The sequence below is a fragment of the Furipterus horrens genome, unplaced genomic scaffold (genome assembly GCF_987537825.1).
Source record: "Furipterus horrens unplaced genomic scaffold, mFurHor1.1.pri manual_scaffold_5, whole genome shotgun sequence".
NCBI lineage: Eukaryota > Metazoa > Chordata > Mammalia > Chiroptera > Furipteridae > Furipterus > Furipterus horrens.
This window is the reverse complement of record NW_028327175.1, coordinates 54,851,891-54,869,862: the sequence shown is the minus strand read 5'-3', so window position 1 is coordinate 54,869,862 and position 17,972 is coordinate 54,851,891. Positions and strand designations below refer to the sequence as shown.

At 34.4% G+C, this 17,972-nt stretch overlaps 1 protein-coding gene across 1 annotated transcript; it reads right to left on the bottom strand.

Moving 5' to 3' along the window:
• Positions 1–345: 345 nt before the first annotated feature.
• LOC150008649 (thymosin beta-4-like) lies at positions 346–1,919 on the bottom strand. Its single transcript, XM_090278989.1, has 2 exons — positions 1,906–1,919; positions 346–463 (listed from the first exon to the last, which is right to left on the bottom strand). Exons 1-2 carry the CDS (start codon positions 1,917–1,919, stop codon positions 346–348), a joined length of 132 nt encoding a protein of 43 aa, XP_090135115.1.
• Between the last annotated feature and the right edge of the window lie 16,053 nt (positions 1,920–17,972).

Here is a 17,972-nt window from a genome sequence, read left to right as displayed (position 1 = left end):
TGTGCGTTCTGAAAATTAAAATCATTTGACCAGAAAAAAGAAGGCACTCTGATTAAACCACATTTTATGGCCTGCAGGTTACCTTGGACCAGCTTGGTTTTTACTCTAGATTTCACTGTTGCCTCACCCAGCTTCCATCCCCAGCAACAAGTGCTTTTCCTTCCCTGCCAACTGGACAGGCTGATGGGAGAGGCCAGTGCAACTTTCATTGTCAGAAGTTTTGATGTGAAAAGGGGCAGTGCACCACCTAAATGAGCCAATCTCTTTGCATTTTACATAATAAACAGCTAAAAGAAGTGAAGTTAGAAGGCAGTGCTTTTGGAATATACAGCATATGTTTCTTTATCATTTGCCTACTTGCTTCTCCTGTTCAATTGCTTCTTTTGAAGGCCATGGATTTTTCTCTTGTGTTTCTGTCTTCTTCAATTTCGACTTATCCGATTTCTCAATCCCAGCTTTATGTCTTTATTTTAAATGACTTGTTATTTTACCTGACAGATTTTATATTGATTTGGTAGGCTCCCCCAATGCCATAGTGAGAGAAGCATGTTAAAACAGAAAAGGGGGACATCTGCAATAGTGTCAACAATAAAAATAAAGTTAAAAAAATATATCCTTCACCTAGCATAGGCAGTAGTTGTACTCAGACAGAAAAATTACTACAATTAATTCATCTAAATATTGATCTAACAAGAACATGATGTGGCCAGAGACAAATTATTTACTTCTGTCAGTAAATTCCTAGTTCAGGTAAAGCAAAAAGAAAAACAAAGAACAAAACATATGACCTGTAAACACTCTTACATGTAGTTTGTTCAACATTTTTAAGGAAGGTGGTCTGGTTTTAATACCTTGAACTGTACACTAGGCTGTCAGCTATTCTGCAGGAGAGAGTGAAGAAGGGAGGTGTGAAGGACAACCTTCAATTAACTTCCATTTGAAATGTTTCAGTTTTAATTGACATATTTAGTACTTGCCAACTTTGATTCTAGAACATTTCTAGGTTTTCATTTAGGATCCCAACCTGCAATGGAATTGCAAATGATTCCTGCAGATATACTGGCCTGCAGTTTCCGGTATTATTATTATTATTATTATTTTAATCCTCACCTGAGGATATATTTATTTATTTTAGAGATGGAAGGAGAAAGAGAGAGAGAGTGAGCGAGAGAGAGTGGTTGCCTCCTGTACATGCCCTGACAGGAGATAGAACAGGCATCTTAAGTATGTGCTTTTACCAGGGATTGAACCCACAACTTTTGGTGGATAGGATGATGCTCCAATCAACTGAGCCACCCAGTCAGGGCTGCTCTGTTCTTTTTTACCATCTGCATAATACAGTTGTTTTTCTAACTCCCAGCAAATTTGAAAGACTTGTTGCTAAAGACCCCCTTCTGCTGTGTTCTTGGTTATTTGGGTCTCTTTTCTGTTTGATTTTTCCATCTAATTTTAAAAATATTTTTCTCATTTGTGTATTGAACACAACCTATTAAAAAGTAAAAGAACACTATGTATGCATATACAAATATATATATATTTTATATCAAATAAACGTTTTCTAGGTATATATTTTTCTTTTAATCCTCATGTTTCTAAACATAGTACGACATCACCCCTATGCAAAATTTACCACTTCTGTTGTTTCTGTCTCATTTTTTGGCCATTCTTTCTTATGAATCTATTTTTGATCTTCTTCAATTTGTGTATTTTTTCCATCACCAATTTCAACTAACTTGTTTTGCATTAGTTTACATGCTACTGAATCTCCGACCTTACCTTTGCCAGACTACTTAAGATCATGTTTAGTTCATATCAATAATATAAAACTAACCACATAATAGGTGTTGTTCACCAATAAGCACATCATATCCCTCATCCTGATTGTTTCCATAATGGATGCCAAACTTCCTGTTTGACATACAAATATAGCATAAAACTAGTTTCTTGGGTGATACAGATCAAAGATGGTGGAGGAGTAAGTGGAAGCTACACTAACCTCCTCCCAGGACCAGTCTGGATTTACAATTTAATTTTGAAGAAATCATCTGGAATAACCAACTGAACACTAGCTGGAGAGAAGTCTTATAACCGTGAAGAGACAGAAAAAGCTGCTACATCACAACCTGACTGGTAGGGAGTGCGGAGACGCAGATGAGCTAGCTGGACTCACACGGGTGACAGCTGAAGGGACTGAGAAACAGCTCAGCAGCTGTGGGTTCCTCCTGAGAAGGGCAGGGTCTAAACCCCCAGCTGGGCTCCCCAGCCTACAGCAACAGAGTAGAAAGTAAAATAGTATGCAGCTGTGTAAAGTGAAAAGCCACAGGGTTTCTTGCTAGCCAGAGAGAAACAAAGGGAGAAAAAGAGCTCTTAAGTTGATCACATATGAAAATATTTTGGCCCCACTTACCCTCGTCTCAAGCAAAAGGAAGACAGAGAGGACTGGAGACACTTGGGGAGAGTTTGGCGTGGTGGCTTTGAGGGGAGAACTGGGGGAGCAGCCGACCAGGTCCCAGTGCTGACTCATCCCCAGTACTGCAGGCAGACCATTCCCCTCCAAGTGGCATCAGCCTGAGGGGAAGCAAAAGCCCTGCCTACAAGAATTAAGCTGCCACACCCACGGTCCTTAAGCCTGACGGCTAATCACAGATTCAATAGATTAAAAACTAAAGAAGACAGACAAGGGCAGTAGATGCCTGGAAGTCTTCAACAGGCTGCCTAGGGCCAAACTGGTACATGATCTGACGCCACCAGAGGCAGATCCAGGAAATGCAGATCATTCTAAGAAGCACCAACAAACAATAGGAGTCACAAAAATGGGGAGACAGAGAAACAGCCCCCATCAAAAGGAAAGAGAATCCCCAGAAAGAGTGCTAAGTGAAATAGAGGGGAACAAACTATCAGATATGGAATTCAAAATATGGATTATGGAGAAGCTCAATGAGCTCAGCGGAAACTACAAAGAACTCCAGAAAAACTACAAGAAACTTACTGAGAATTACATCAGCATGAAAAAAGACATAGAAGCTATCAATAAGAGCCAGGAGAAAATGAAGAATACAATCTCTGCATTGAAGAACACAGTAGAAGGAATTAAAAGCAGGCTAGAGGAAGCAGAAGATCGGATCAGCGAGCTGGAGGACAATGTAGACAAAAACTCACAGACAGTGCAACAAAATGAAAAAAGACTGAACAAGACTGAAGAGGCTCTAAGACAGCTGCAGGACAACATGAAACATAATAATATCCTTATCATAGGAATTCCAGAAGGAGAAGAAGAAGAGCAAATGATAGAAAACCCCTTTCAAAAACTAATGACAGAAAACTTTCCTAACAGAGGAGAGAAAGAGCCACACAAGTCCAGGAAGCACAGAGAGTCCCAATGAAGATGAACCCCAACAGGCGCACTTCAAGACACATCATAATTAAAATGGCAACATTCAAAGACAAAGAGAGAATCCTAAAAGCAGCAAGAGAGATACAGCTAATAACATACAAGGGAGTTCCAATAAGGCTATCATCAGATTTCTCAACAGACACAATACAAGCCAGAAGGGAATGGCAAAAAATAATCCAAGCAATGAAAAACAAAGGCCTACAACTAAGAATACTCTATCCAGCAAGGCTCTCATTCAAAATGAAAGGTGAAATAAGGAGTTTCCAAGACAAAAGAAGGCTAAAAGAATACATCTCCACCAAACCAGCATTGCAAGAGATGCTAAAGGGTCTGCTTTAAGAAGATGAAGAAACAGACAGAGACAGAGAAGAACATGAGTACAAAGGGGGAAAGTGACAATGAATAAGTACTTATCGGTAATAACCTTAAATGTAAATGGATTAAATGCTCCAATCAAAAGACATAGGGTAGCTGAATGGACTATGTAGCAGAAAGAAAGAAAGAACTTCTACCATTTGCAATAACATGGGATTGAACTAGAGAGACTTATGCTTAGCGAAATAAGCCAGGCAACAAAAGAAAAATACCTTATGCTGTCACCTATTACAGGAAACTAATGAACAACACAAACGAATGAGCAAAATTGAACCAGAGGTATGTAAACAAGGAGTAGACTAACAGTAACAAGGGGGGAGGTGGAAGGGAGAGAAGGGGGTAAGAAGAGGAAGGGTCTAGTCAGAGAACATGTATAAATGACCCATGGACATGGACAACTGGGTGGGGACTAAATGTGGGAGAAGGGGTGGCAGGGTGCAGGGATGCAAGAGGGGAAAAGGAGGTGGGACAACTGTAATGGAAAAACAAACAAAAAAATTTTTAGTGCCGGAAAAATGAAAATATAAATATTGGAAATGCCAGTTAGGTGAATATTAGAGGGACAAGGATTTTCCTTCACACTATATATTTTTCTCCCTATCTGATTCCTCCAGAGTTTGGCATTCTAAAGAAGTAAGTAATGACATGTTTCTTTCCATAAAACTAATAACACCAGTTGTTAATAGAGGTTTTTTTTTTACCAAGACGTTGACTGGAATGTCATGCCTAAAGGAGACATGCTTGGGCTCTGGTTGTTACCAAAAAGTCCTGAGGAATTGGGAATGACTTTCGTTCAAAGGTAATAAAAGCCCACGAGATAAAAGGCCTTAGGCCTGGTACCGTGGTTGGTTGCGCGGTCCACAGCAATCTTTCCAGGGAAGGAACGAAGGTTGTTTTCCTGAAAGATGGCTAGAAGGGACCTTAAGGCACAATGGAAAACCAGAAGGATTTGGAAAAGACAGGTGTGTACAGGCAAAGCTGAATGCCAGGTATGTGGCTCAGCTTCTGTGCCCTGAAGGGCAGACTGAAGGTCACCCTAAATGTTCCTTGCGTAAGTTCCAGCAAAGCAGAACTAAAGATCATAAGTGATCATTTGCTGCTCTTTTTGTGTTTATGCAAATGAACAGGATAAATTAAAAATGGACTTAATGCAGTTCCTTTAATGACAAGAGGGGTAATCTTAGGGAGAAAAATTGTTATCCAAAGAAAATCACAATGATCATTGGCAGACTATAAAGTAGTGCAGCTAACCGTCTTTAAAGTTTCTTTTTATTTTTCTTTTTATTTTTGGTTTTTCAATTACAGTTGTCCCATTTTTCCCCCATTGCCCCCCCCACCAAGTAAAGTTTCTTTTCATTTAAAATTTGTTTTCATTTGAAAATTAAACTATGTTTGTGGTATCATCAAAGATGTTTAATTTACAGGGAAGAAGAATGTCAAATGCCTTGCAACTGGATGTCTTTCCAATAAGACAGTCTTACAGATTTAGAGACTTGTTTGTGGGTTATGTTACATAAATTAACATGTGTTTTCTCTTTTCAAAGGGCATAAGCCTATAATCTCATTACCTGAGTGATTGTCTGTACATATAGGCCTCACTTAATCCTGTCTGCAGCACTGCCTCCTGAGACTCAGTGGTTTGGCTGAACTAAGTGGCTGGGTTGGTGAAGAATGGGTTGGTCTGTGGGCTTCACTTTAAAACTGGTTTCTCTTTTCTATCCTAATGACTTGGACAGAAAGGGCCCAGAGGTCTGAGAGGGGGGAAACCTAAACTGTTTCCCTCGGCCCAAACTAAGTATAATGGGCAAAAGGGTTTTGGACAGGTGAGATGTGCCTAGCACACCTTCCTCCAAAGAAGCCCTTTCTTTCCCTAATGTGGGATATTGAAAAATTAATCCCTGCCTTTTGTCATCTAGTGGTTATGGATTGAATGATGTCTTTTAACCCTGTTGCCAAATCTGTTGCCCCCAGAATACAACAAGAATGCCAGCCTGTTAAACCAAGCATGCCGTTGTCCAGGGACAGCCAACTGACCTGGACTCTGCACAATCCTTCCCCATGTGGGAAGGCCACCCTCCCTTCCACACCCCCACTCTTATTAGGGATTTCTGGACCCAAGAGTAGGTAGGACGATGACCATGTCCAGTTTGAAGCAGCTAGAGGAGCTCAAGACCTTTGCCCATTGTCCTTTATAAGATTATAAAGGGTCTTAAGTCTGAGAGGGAGGGATTGCTGTTTTTAATTGTTAAAATAATTAATCATTTGTTTATTAAAAGAAGAAGAAGAAGAATATATGAAAAAGTGAAGTGGGAGAGCTTGTATGTATGACCCATGGACATGGACTTGAGGGGGGATTGCTGGGGGAGGGGTGGTGCTCGGTGGAGGGGAGCAAAGGGGCAAAAATTGGAACTATTGTAACAATATAATCAATAAAATATACTTAAAAAAAAACTAGTTTTCCCACGCCATTTCTCCCTCTTCTTTACTACCCTTTATTAATTGTTGGCTTACTATTTCTCACCTTTATGTGTTCTAGTTTATTTTTGCCCTCCATAACTCATTTTTTGACTTTTTCATTTAATCTGTCAATCCTCATATATTTAATTCACAATGTATTTCCACTGAATTTTTCCTATTCAGCTCCATTTTACAATATTCTCTCTAAAACCCAATATTTTACATCTGATAATACCTTATCAATGTAGGTAATGGCAGAATATACTTTTATTTATTGACTGGTATTATCCTTACTCTAAATCTTTAGTCTTATCCTTTAGTAATATAAATGTATGCAGAGAAACTTAACTTCAAACTCTCGTGTTTTAAACTTAATAATTTGATTATCCCACTATTGCTCTGGAGATAAAAAATAACTTTTGTTTTGAAACACACATCTCCAAGATTTGACAATGAAATTTATATAATTAAATACACAAGCGAATAGTGACAAACTCAGAGAGAGCAGTATGACAGCTTTGGTGGGGGATGTTAAGAGGTGAAAGAATCATGCAAAAAGGAAAAAGGACTCATGAACATGGACAACAGTGTGGTGACTGCTGGGGAGAAGGGAGTATGAGGGGGCTAAATGGCAATGAAAAAAATACAATAAAATTTTAAAATAAACACAATTTTCTGACATGTGCAAATGTGGTATTAGAAAAATCATACCAAGATCCTTTTATTGTATCATAAAGAAAAATTAGCAAAACATAGATTGTAAGACTCAGGAGTAGACTCATCAAAAATAAATATACTGTAAATATCTTAGTTCTAAAATATTTAAATGATATCCATAAAAAAGGCTAGAAGGAATGAAAAGTTTATGAGATTAATGTTTTCTCTCTGAATGTTTATCTGGCTGGAACAGATAGTAAGTTTTTTCTCAGTAAGGCCATCACTACCAAATTCTGATCTAACTTGTTCAACACCAGGTGATATTAGTTTCTCTCTAATGTACTCTAGAATAATGAGTAGAATAAATGTAAACAGTCCAAACAAATTGACTAAAAAGAGAAACAAAATTGGAATAAAGATAATAAATAAGCAAGATTAAATTAATGTTGGGGAATAGAATCTCTATATGATAGTTGATTTATTATGAGATATATAAGTTTGGATCATAATTATCAACTTAAAATAAGTTTATTCCTTGGGACATTAGTATAATTAAAATCATGAGATAGTTAACAGAAATCCACCTGTAATGCAATGCTGTAATAATATAGCAAACCAACAATCAGTGTTTTTATCCCAAAGATAGGCATTTACATGTGTGTGTGTGTGTGTAAGTGTATATATCGTCGGCAGCTGTCCGTCTCGAGAGACGATGGTGTAGCTTCTTAAGAGTCTATCTGCACCGCCGAGAATGGCTGTGCAGTCCGACTCGGGAGTGACACGGTATCTGTCTCCTCCCGTGTTGAATCGACATCTTGCGATGACGCTGGAGTGTCCTCTCCAGTGAAGCTGAAGCTACAGAGCCTGGGCAGGGTGATATGGAGGGTCTGCTGTTGCCCATGCAGCAGACCCCCACTCTCTTCGCAGCTGAAGGGTCCAAGGGAAAGACGGAGTCAATACAGCTTGGCTTCAGGTGCGCCGCAGGAGTTGCCGGTGTTGACTACAACGTCAAACCGCCTTAGGGACTCCGGCTCCGGATTTTCTGTCGGGGTTTACTCCCTTAGCCTTTCCCCTGAAGAGGTATGCCGCAAGGCAGCGGAGGTTTTTTGGAGTCAGAGTTTTCCTTCTCTGATGTGCCCTGACTGGAAGATCGAACCAGCAACACTTAGCTCGCAGGCCGATGCTCAATCCACTGATATATATATATATATTTTTTTTTTTACAGTTACATATCCTTTTAAAGTTTAGTATTCTGGCAATGGAAAAATTCTGAAAAGAGAAAATGACTGAATTTTTAAAATATATGATTTTACTTATACTTATAGTATTACTTATAGTTTTCTTAGTAAAGATTAGACTATAATGAGAGTTGAAACCAATGAAACACAAAATAAAAAGTTATATAGCATTAATAAAAAAATATGAAGTGCTTGAAACTGGTGTTTTCTTTACATCTATTCAGATATATAGGTACAGACACTTCAACAGTTTTCAGATAGATTGATGTAATTGTCAAAATAAATATCTAAGCATCATTTTTTTTTTGTTTGTTTTGAAATATGCTTTTGTTTTTAAATTTTGAAAGAACTGAGTTATTTAGAAAAACTTGGCTTTGGTAATTGTCTTCTGAAATTTAGAGTGATTGTTTTTTGTTCTTTTCCCCCCTGCAATCATACTTCTCCTTGTCCTTGTACAACAACTACAACAACTGATTAGTATCTGATATATTCCTAGTAGAGATAGAGATAACATATTCTACTGTTTTGACCTTTTCAACATTCTACACTTTAATTGGCTGTCTACTCTATGTCTTCCCTACAGATTAGTGGAACAGCAAACAAGGGAAAATGTTCTGAGTAGCCAATCAAATCACAGATCATTGAAAAGGTCAAATCTGTATAGCAGAATCCTGTAATTTACAGAATGTATGAGACATTAAAATTCTACTACTTTCTTCTTATGGCAAAAATTATAATGAAACAGAAGATGGCACCACATAAATTTACTCATGTGACAATCATTGTTCTGAGAATTGAGAACATAATTTAACACATTCCAATTATGAATTAAAAAATGCATTAATTTGGTATCAAGACTTTTTAAATTTTACATAGGCAGCAGAACTTACTATCCAACACAAAATGACATATCAATCTTAAGTAGTTCTGTATTTACAAAACTCCAGAGAGGCATTGTTAGCATAAAAAATACTTTTCTCTCATGCAGGATTCACCAAACTTACTTGAAGAACTTAGAGAAAATTTTTTTAAGGGAGACACCTAATGTAAAAGAGATATCCCCATTTTCACAGAAGCCATCTTCAGTGATGGCAAATACCAGACTAGAGTCCCATAAAAGAAGCTATAGAGCCGGAAGCTAGAAATATATCTGTACCTGGTTTTTAGATAATAATCAAGAAAAACAGTTTTAGTTATAACGTTGACTTAGAAACCATATTTTAAGTGTCTCTTCTTATAATTCTTACTCCTTTGATCTAAAGGAAATGAAATAGATCAACTGGGGTTGGGGTGTGAGAAAGAGAGAGAGAAAGAAACAACCTTTCAGATTTCAACAAATGATATTGTAATGAATTTTTATATAATTCAGAAGAAATAAATACAAAGCTTAAAATTAGTTGTTCTAGAACATGAGATCCGACACCCATATTTATAGTCACGTTTTTGAGAATGGTCATGCTTATTTTAAAATGGTTACTATGTAGATGCAAATAGAAAAGATTAGTACATTTTTATAATTTATTTTCAGTTGCTATTTTATTTATTTGTTAGTAAGGCTGTTTGGAACAGAGTTTAGCAAAAGAGAAAAAGAAAAAGAAAAAAATACATACAGACATTTTACATTTCTGAGAATATCTCTTTATTTTAACCACACTCATAGACTTACAAAGAGGTCCACAAATCACTTCCCTTTATCTGGAAAATAGTACAGTTGCTTCCAAGCTATTAATATACTTGGCAGAATAATATTAGATATTTGGCTTATGTGTATTAAAGAACTTTTAGCTCCTTGTAGAAAATGTGTATATGAATTTTTAAAAGTTTAAGCACAAACATCTTCCTTCATGGGCAAAACGTATACAATTTAACATTAAATTTACCAGACATTAATATGCTTAAGATTAAACATATTAATACTGATCTACTAATAATAATCATATGTGATTTTTTTTTTTTAATTATTTTGGCAATCACAAATTTGTGTCTGCCATTAGGGTAACTCATTTTATTTCTCCATAATTACAATTCACTTCACTTTAGAGAAACTGTTTCCACTTATCTGGGTGTTCTGGAAACCCAGTGCACTTCTCTTTCATTATAACCAATCATTGTTTTAGGAGTGTATGCTTTCCCATTACATTCACTTACTTTAAAGTACCAGTATAGCAGTGGCAGTCAGATATTGTCCTGACATTGGGAAAATAACACATTATGCAAATATCATCTTCTGTCCCCCTGATCATCCCTTCAGCACATCATGTTGGCATAATATTTTGAATTGAGTTTATAAGTTTTTGTTATAGTTATTTTGAACATCTGTCATGGCTCCCTCTTCATGAAGTTTAAATACATATTAAAACATGGTAATTTGGGATTTAAATTAGAAGAGTAAACTCTGGGAATATAATTTAAAATACTTAAATGGATGTTTTTCACCTCACTGGGTACTATTTGTGATTTAAAAGCCATACAGGGGAGAAAAATTAAATCTTCTCTTATAGTAACAGAGATAACCCTTCTGATATCTGTCTAAATACCTAAGACAATATCTTGGTTTTAGATGAGTAAGTTTTAGAGATCTGTTATTCAACATTGTGCCTATAATTAAAATACTGTACTGTGCACTTAAACATTTTTTAAGTTTCATTTTAAGTGTTCTTACCATATTTTTTAAAGAATACCTTGGTATTAAACAACTGTGTTTGAAGTATTAAAAACAGTTTGGGTTGGGACGGTATCTGATAGAGTGCCTGGCAGAAGGAGAATCAAACATATTTTAATATAGCATTAGATTCCCAGTTAGGAAATGGTATAATATTTACAAGGATAACAATAACATTCATTTAAGGTAGTTTCCTAAATAGTTTGGAAATACTCCCCTGTGAGAATAAGTAGATCTCTACAATATTTTTAAAATATTTACTTAAAGATACTAGAAAGCTAACAAAGCAGCAAAGAAATGTGTAGCCAATCTTTAAAAGAAGAGGAAAATCCAGAAAAATAAGCCTAATATTTAGGGTTATTTTTCCCTGGAGGTATCTAATCCAAATAAAAACTTGAATATTAAGACCGCTTAAAAATTCTCTACTGAGCCTCTTCTTAGAAATTTATTCCCTTCACCAAACAATGGGAAAAAAGAGAGACAGAATAAAGAACAGCTTTCTAGATATTAACCAGATTTTCTAAATAAAAAACTAGTTAAATAGTTTGAAACTAAAAAGAAGGGAAAAAATTACAGCAATCACAGAAAGAAATCTAATGAAGTTAGTTATATTATCAGGTTAAAGGATATAAAACAAGAAACTTCATTAGAAATAAAGAGCAATATTTCATGATAAAGGGTTAATGTCATCAGGAATATATCCTATTTATGTACACATCCAGTACCACCTTGAAAATACAGAAAGCAAAAATTCAAAAACAGCAAGGAAGAAATAGATAAATCATTAAGATAATGGGCAGCTTTAACTTACTTTTCTCATTCTGCTAAGGACACAAACAGGAAGGACATTGAAGATAAGGACAAATGTGACTAATGAGCATGAATAGAATACTATACCCAAAATTGGGAGAACTCACAGTTTTTCAAGTATACTTAGAACATTTACAATATATATATAAAAAAACCATACACTGGGCATTAGGTAAAATCTCAAAAGTCCTTAAGGGTTTAAAATAGCTCATATGTGTTTTTGAACTCAATATAATTTAGCTAGGAGTCAATGAGAACAATAACTAGGAAAGCCAAATAAATGTACTCAAATAATGTAATACCGATAATCATCAAAATGAAGTTTAAAGATAATATCTGTTTATTGATAATTAAAGAATAAAAAATAGAGGACTAAATCAATGTTTACAGTAAAATACAAATCCTAATGCACTTATTAGAAAAAGAGAAAAAGTTTCAAATTGGTCAACTAAATTTCTATTTCACAAAGCTATTAAAAAAACAGTGAATCAACTTTAAAGAAAGTGAAGACAAGTAATATAGAGCCAAAATCAATAAATTTAGAAAAAAATTATAAAAGAGGAAACAAATTGTTTTTTTGAAGTGACTAATAGAACTAAAATCTTAGAATTATTAAGAACAAAATATAATCACCAATATCAGAAATGATAAAGGAAGAGTGCTACACTTCCATTGAAATTTAAAAAAGAAAAATCGTAAAAATTGATGCATGAATGTCATAACGTGTATTGAATGGAATTAATTTTAAAATTTTTGCATACACATATCAATATATAACCCACAAATTGAATATTTTATTTAAAATCCACAAAGAAAACTCCATCTCTTATAGCTTCACTGGTGAATTTTTATACATCTTAAAAAAATTAATTTACAGTTCCAGGAAATAGAAAAGAGAGGATACTTTCTAGCTTCTTTTATAAATCTAGCAAAACTTTATTTTCAATATCCAGCAGGCACAGTGTAGGAACAGAATATCGCAGAGCAATCTCCATAAAAAATATTAAGGTAGATGCAGAGTCTGTTACATAGATGGCCTCTGATGAATCTCACCTCTCAGTGTCCATGCTTTTGTGGAGTCTGAATTTCGTCAGTCTGGGCTAATCCTATGAAATGATTTTTACCAATAAATTGTGGTAAAAGTTATGCAGTGTTAGTTCTGGACCTAAGTTTTAAAAGGTCTGGCAACTCCAACCTTTTGTATTATTGAGAACTCTGGGCAACATGTAAGATATTTATTTATACAACTTGGGAAATCAAATGAAGTGGTTACATGAAAAAAAAAGTTCTGTGAACACAGTATATGGAGAGGTAAGCATGTCATCCCCTTATCCCAGCTAACCCGAAGCCCTACCAACCCATTAGATGCAGCTACATAAGGATGCAGTACTAGCAACAAACAAACAAACAAAAACTGCCCAAACTCCAGAACCATGAGCAAATAAAACATTTTTGTTGTTATTGTTTAAAAGTCTTAAGCTTAGTAGTAGATTCATTCATTATGCAATAGGGGATAAGGAAAGCCATAGGATATATTATGTATGAATGGTTTTGTTCTAAGAAATACAACAAAAATAGATCTATAAGGGCCTGAGAATGCATATGCCAAAATATTTCTAGCATCATTATTTATATTAGACAAAATGCCCACGTATTCATCAGCAGTAAGATGGATAGGATGTCCTAATATGTTTGGAACACTATACTGTAATGCACACGAAGAGCTACATCCAACTATTTGAACGAATTTCACAAATATAATGGTCTGCTATGGAAGTCAGAAATAAGAGTTCTAAATGATTCCATTTATATAAAGGAAAAAAATAGACGTATCTAAACTATACTTTTAAAGGACAGAATAATGGTTATTCTGGGCAAGAGGATAATGAATAAACAGGAGCAAAGTGAGGAGTTCTGAGGTGCTGGGACTATTTCGTTCTTTTTCTGGATGTTGATAGAACTGTGTGCTTCATTTGAGAAAGTTTATTGAGCTGTTTACTTATGTGCCTTTTACTTCAATAAAAAGTTAGAAAACTTATAAGATACAAAGTGACAAAAATAACAAAGACATTCCTGAAGGTGGGAACACTGATTATCAGATATGAAGACTTATTACAGAGCTCAAGTAACTAAGAAAATGTGGTATAAGTGAAACAAAAGAAAATAAGGAAATAGAAGAGGTTCAATAAATAGACCCACATTGATGTGAACTGATTTATGACCAAAATCAGCTTATATTACAGTGGGACTAACCATGGTCATCTAAATAAATTATACTGCTTCAGCTTACTATCTGCTGGAAAAATCACAGCCTGATTCTTTACATTTTACATTAAATCATTTCTAAATTGATTATAGGCAAAAATATGAAAGTAAGATAATAAGATATATTAAAGATAATATATTTGTAATCATGGGATCAGAACAGAACATGAAATAAGCAAAAAATAAATTTTAATTACTTGAAGTGCATTTTAATTAAGAACTTTTATTTATCAGATGAGACCATTAAGAGAAAGAAAAGACACAAAATGAGAAAATATATTTTCAGTATATGTAATTGACAAATGGCTTATATCTAGGATAGTATGAAAACAAAGTTCTATGAACCAGTCAAAAATAAAGACTACCAAATATGATTTGGAAGAGGTAAGCTTTTGAAGTGGGACAGTGGTATGTATGAGTCCTCTACCTCATCATTCACAAAGAATGCAAGTTAAACTCAATAGATACTGTTATGTACCTGCTAGAATGACTGAAATTAAAGAGGCTGACAAAACCGAAAATTAGCAAGAGTAGCAGGAAATGAAAACTCTCAGATTATACAGTTACCAGTAAATGGATATAACCATTTTGGAAAATTGTTTGGTAATAACTACTGAACTTAAACATAGATACCCTAAGACTCAGTTATGTCATATTCAGAAATGCATACACGTGTTCACTGAAAGACATGCAGAAGAATGTTCATAACAATATAATCACCTCAAGTTGGAAAAAACTCAAATGTCCATCATCAGAATAGACAGGTAAATGTATTTTGTGTATCCATTTTATATTAAGATATGTGTGTATAATGGTATACTACAATTAAAAAGAAAAACTATAATCTATAACATGAATGACTAGATCAAAAGTAATATTAAAGAAAGAAGACACAAAAATTTCAAAAGTACACATAAGAATTAAATTTATTTAAAGTTCAAAAACAGGTCTGACCCAGTATAGTGTTGGAAGTCCAAACATTGGTTTCTCCCTGAAGAGATGCTTCTAGAGAATTTTGAATATTCATAACATTGATGTTTACTTTGTGCTAATCCAATAAAGTGAATTTATAATTAGTTTTTATTTTTCTATCTATAATCCATTTATCTATCTATGTATCTGTGTTACTTCATTAGGGAAGTTATTAAAAATCTGTATTATAATTAAGGTTCTGAATTCTGCTACAAAATCAGTCTTTTGTCAGGATATGATTTAATGAGATGATATATACCAAGGATGCCCCTCTAGACACAATTAAAATAGCCTCTAGTCTTGGCTGGTGTGGCTCAGTGGGCTGAGGACTAGCCTGTGAACAGAAGTGCCACCAGTCAGATTCCCAGTCAGGGCATAATCAGTTCAGGTCCCCAGTTGGGGGCATGCAAGAGGCACATTGATGTCTCATTCCCTCACTTTCTCCCTCCCTTCCCCTTTCTCTAAAAATAAATAAAATCTTTAAAAAAATAAAAATAAAATAAAATAGCCTTTATTCACAATAAGCAAAGGAGAAATTTAGTAGATGCTTGTGTTAAGCAAAAAATTTTTTTAAAGAATTATGCTTAGTTTTAAACAAGTAAGCTAGTACAAGATCAGAAAAAGTAAGATATGTTATATTTAATGTTACATAATACCACTAGTGACACTATCCTATACATTGTGGTATTTTTAAAAATAACTTCATATGACAAATTTAATAACTATGTCAGTTACTCATTATATATCCCAGGCATAAGAATTACCATTTTCTTTGTAAAAATCTCTTGAAGACACTGCATTAAAAATTCTAAGATCATTATTCTTTTTTGTTGCAATGAATTGATTATGTATTTAGCAAAGATATGTCCATGGAGCTTTAAATAAATAAAACTACAATAATTTACACATTGGAGAATTAAGATATAGAACAATTAAAATGAAAATGAATGTACCACATAAGAATAAAAGGTCTACAGAAACTTCTACAGCAAGTCAGTATTGGCATTGGCATACAAGATTTTGAGTCAAATCTGCCATGTGTAAACAGTCTGATGATCAGGGAAAGAGGAGAATATAAATTGAAATGTGACAGTAATGGTGATTTGTTTTTGAGCAAAAATATTTGAAAGAACAATTATAATTTTTGTGATACTTCCTTACCAACTCTACTGTTTATTTTTTCTTACATTCCACTAATCTTCTAAAATCAATTTTTCTTCTCCATTGGTATACTTAAGTCTCCAGTATCGACAGTGAATTACCACATTACAGTGAAGTATCATGTTATTTAAAAATGTTTCTAGTAATAAAGAGGGAATGTACAAAGTGAGGGAACAACTGTGGTGTTTTTTTCTTCTCCTCTCTGAGCCACAGCAATACACACCGTCAGCTCCTACTTGCCACAAAATGAACAAACAAATAAAAGAAAGAGAAATGAGTGGAGTACAAAAATACCAAAATTTTATTCTATGTCTTGTGTCTTTTACATATGTGTTCTCTCCCTCTCCCTCCCTCTCTTCATCTTTCTATTTAAGTAATACACCTTTATGAATATTTATATTAAACACACACACACCTGTGGCATAATAAACACTGGTTTATAGTTTTCCTTTTCCATGTTGTTAAAATTTTCCTGGAGAAATAGCTATAAACGTGAAAAAAGCAATTAAAATTAAAAAATGGATAAAAACCTCATCTGAACTGGAATAGAAAATTAATTTTGAAAAATAAACTATAAATAATGGGTTATTTAAAAAGCTTGTGTTTTAATAAAGAAAAGAAGAAAGTACATGTTTTACTTAGATTAGAGCAAACAAAAATTCTTAAGAAGTCTGAGTGTTTCTTCAAGTTTTAAGGATCTTAGGAACATCTGTTAATAAATTATAGAGACCTCATTCATTTTGCAGTCAGCCATAGATTCATGTAGTTTTATGGTTTTCTCCCTCAAGGTGTTAAAGCTTACAGGGCACCTTATAATTCAATTATAAATACTCCTAAGAATTTTAATTGCATAAGACAAATGGACTTAATTCTTGAATTTCTATGAGACATACTTGAATAAACATGCATTTAAGTTTTTAGTTCTACAATCCCCTTGAACAAAATAAAATATAGATCCCACATATGAGTGAAATCATAGGGTAACTGTCTTTCTCTGACTGGCTTATTTCACTTAGCATAATGTTCTCCAGGACCATCCATGCTGTCAAAGAAGGTTTGTTGTTGTTGTTGTTGTTAAGTGGTGAGAAATGAAATGAATGGGTGGAAATACCTGAGCCTGTGATTCCCTACAGATGGATAGTATGGAAGACCACATGTCTATATAGGTTGAGTGAGGGACTTGTAGTGTCCCTAGGGAAGATGCGACAGAATCTGGAACCCACTGGGCCACTATTTCCTTTAGTCATTCTAAGAGTTCAGAGTGCATGGCCACTTGGCATTAACCTCATGTCACAGTAAGTCATAGTGCAGAAAAATACACCATAGAAAAACAAAATACCTTCTTTTCATCTAAAAAAATTAAATGTCACTGTCTTATTTATTAAGGAGAATACACTATTTTATTCTTCTCACCTCAAGCCCTCTAGGGACCCTCCTCTCGACTGGTCCCACAAAAATTTGGGGGCTATCCTGCGAGACACAGTCTCGTCTAAAATATGCACAGAAAGGAGATACATTGAGAAATACTCAGGAAATTCATTACTTCCCTAACTTTACAGTTTCTTATCCATTCCTAAACCAAAATTATACCATTGGCTATATCTAAAAAAATCCAAGAAAGCTATGAGAATAAACAGGTGACAGAGAGTATAATGTCTTTCAGAGAGTTGTGTTCCTATCTATTTCTTTCACATTTATATAAAGAATTGAGTGTTTTCCTTAATTTCTATTCTAGATGAAGTAATAAAGATTATCATTTTAATAACCTCTAAATATATGCTTGATATTTTTAGGGTTTGGCCAAATAGTTTCTTATATCAGAGAACATCTATACTATAAAATATTTATATTAACAGTTGGTAATTTAATAATTTTACATATGAAGTAACATCGTTTTACCTTCAAACACAAATGTTGGCAATAAGGTATCAAGGATGTTTTAGGAATATTGTAAATTATTTTTTGTTTGACTACATTAATT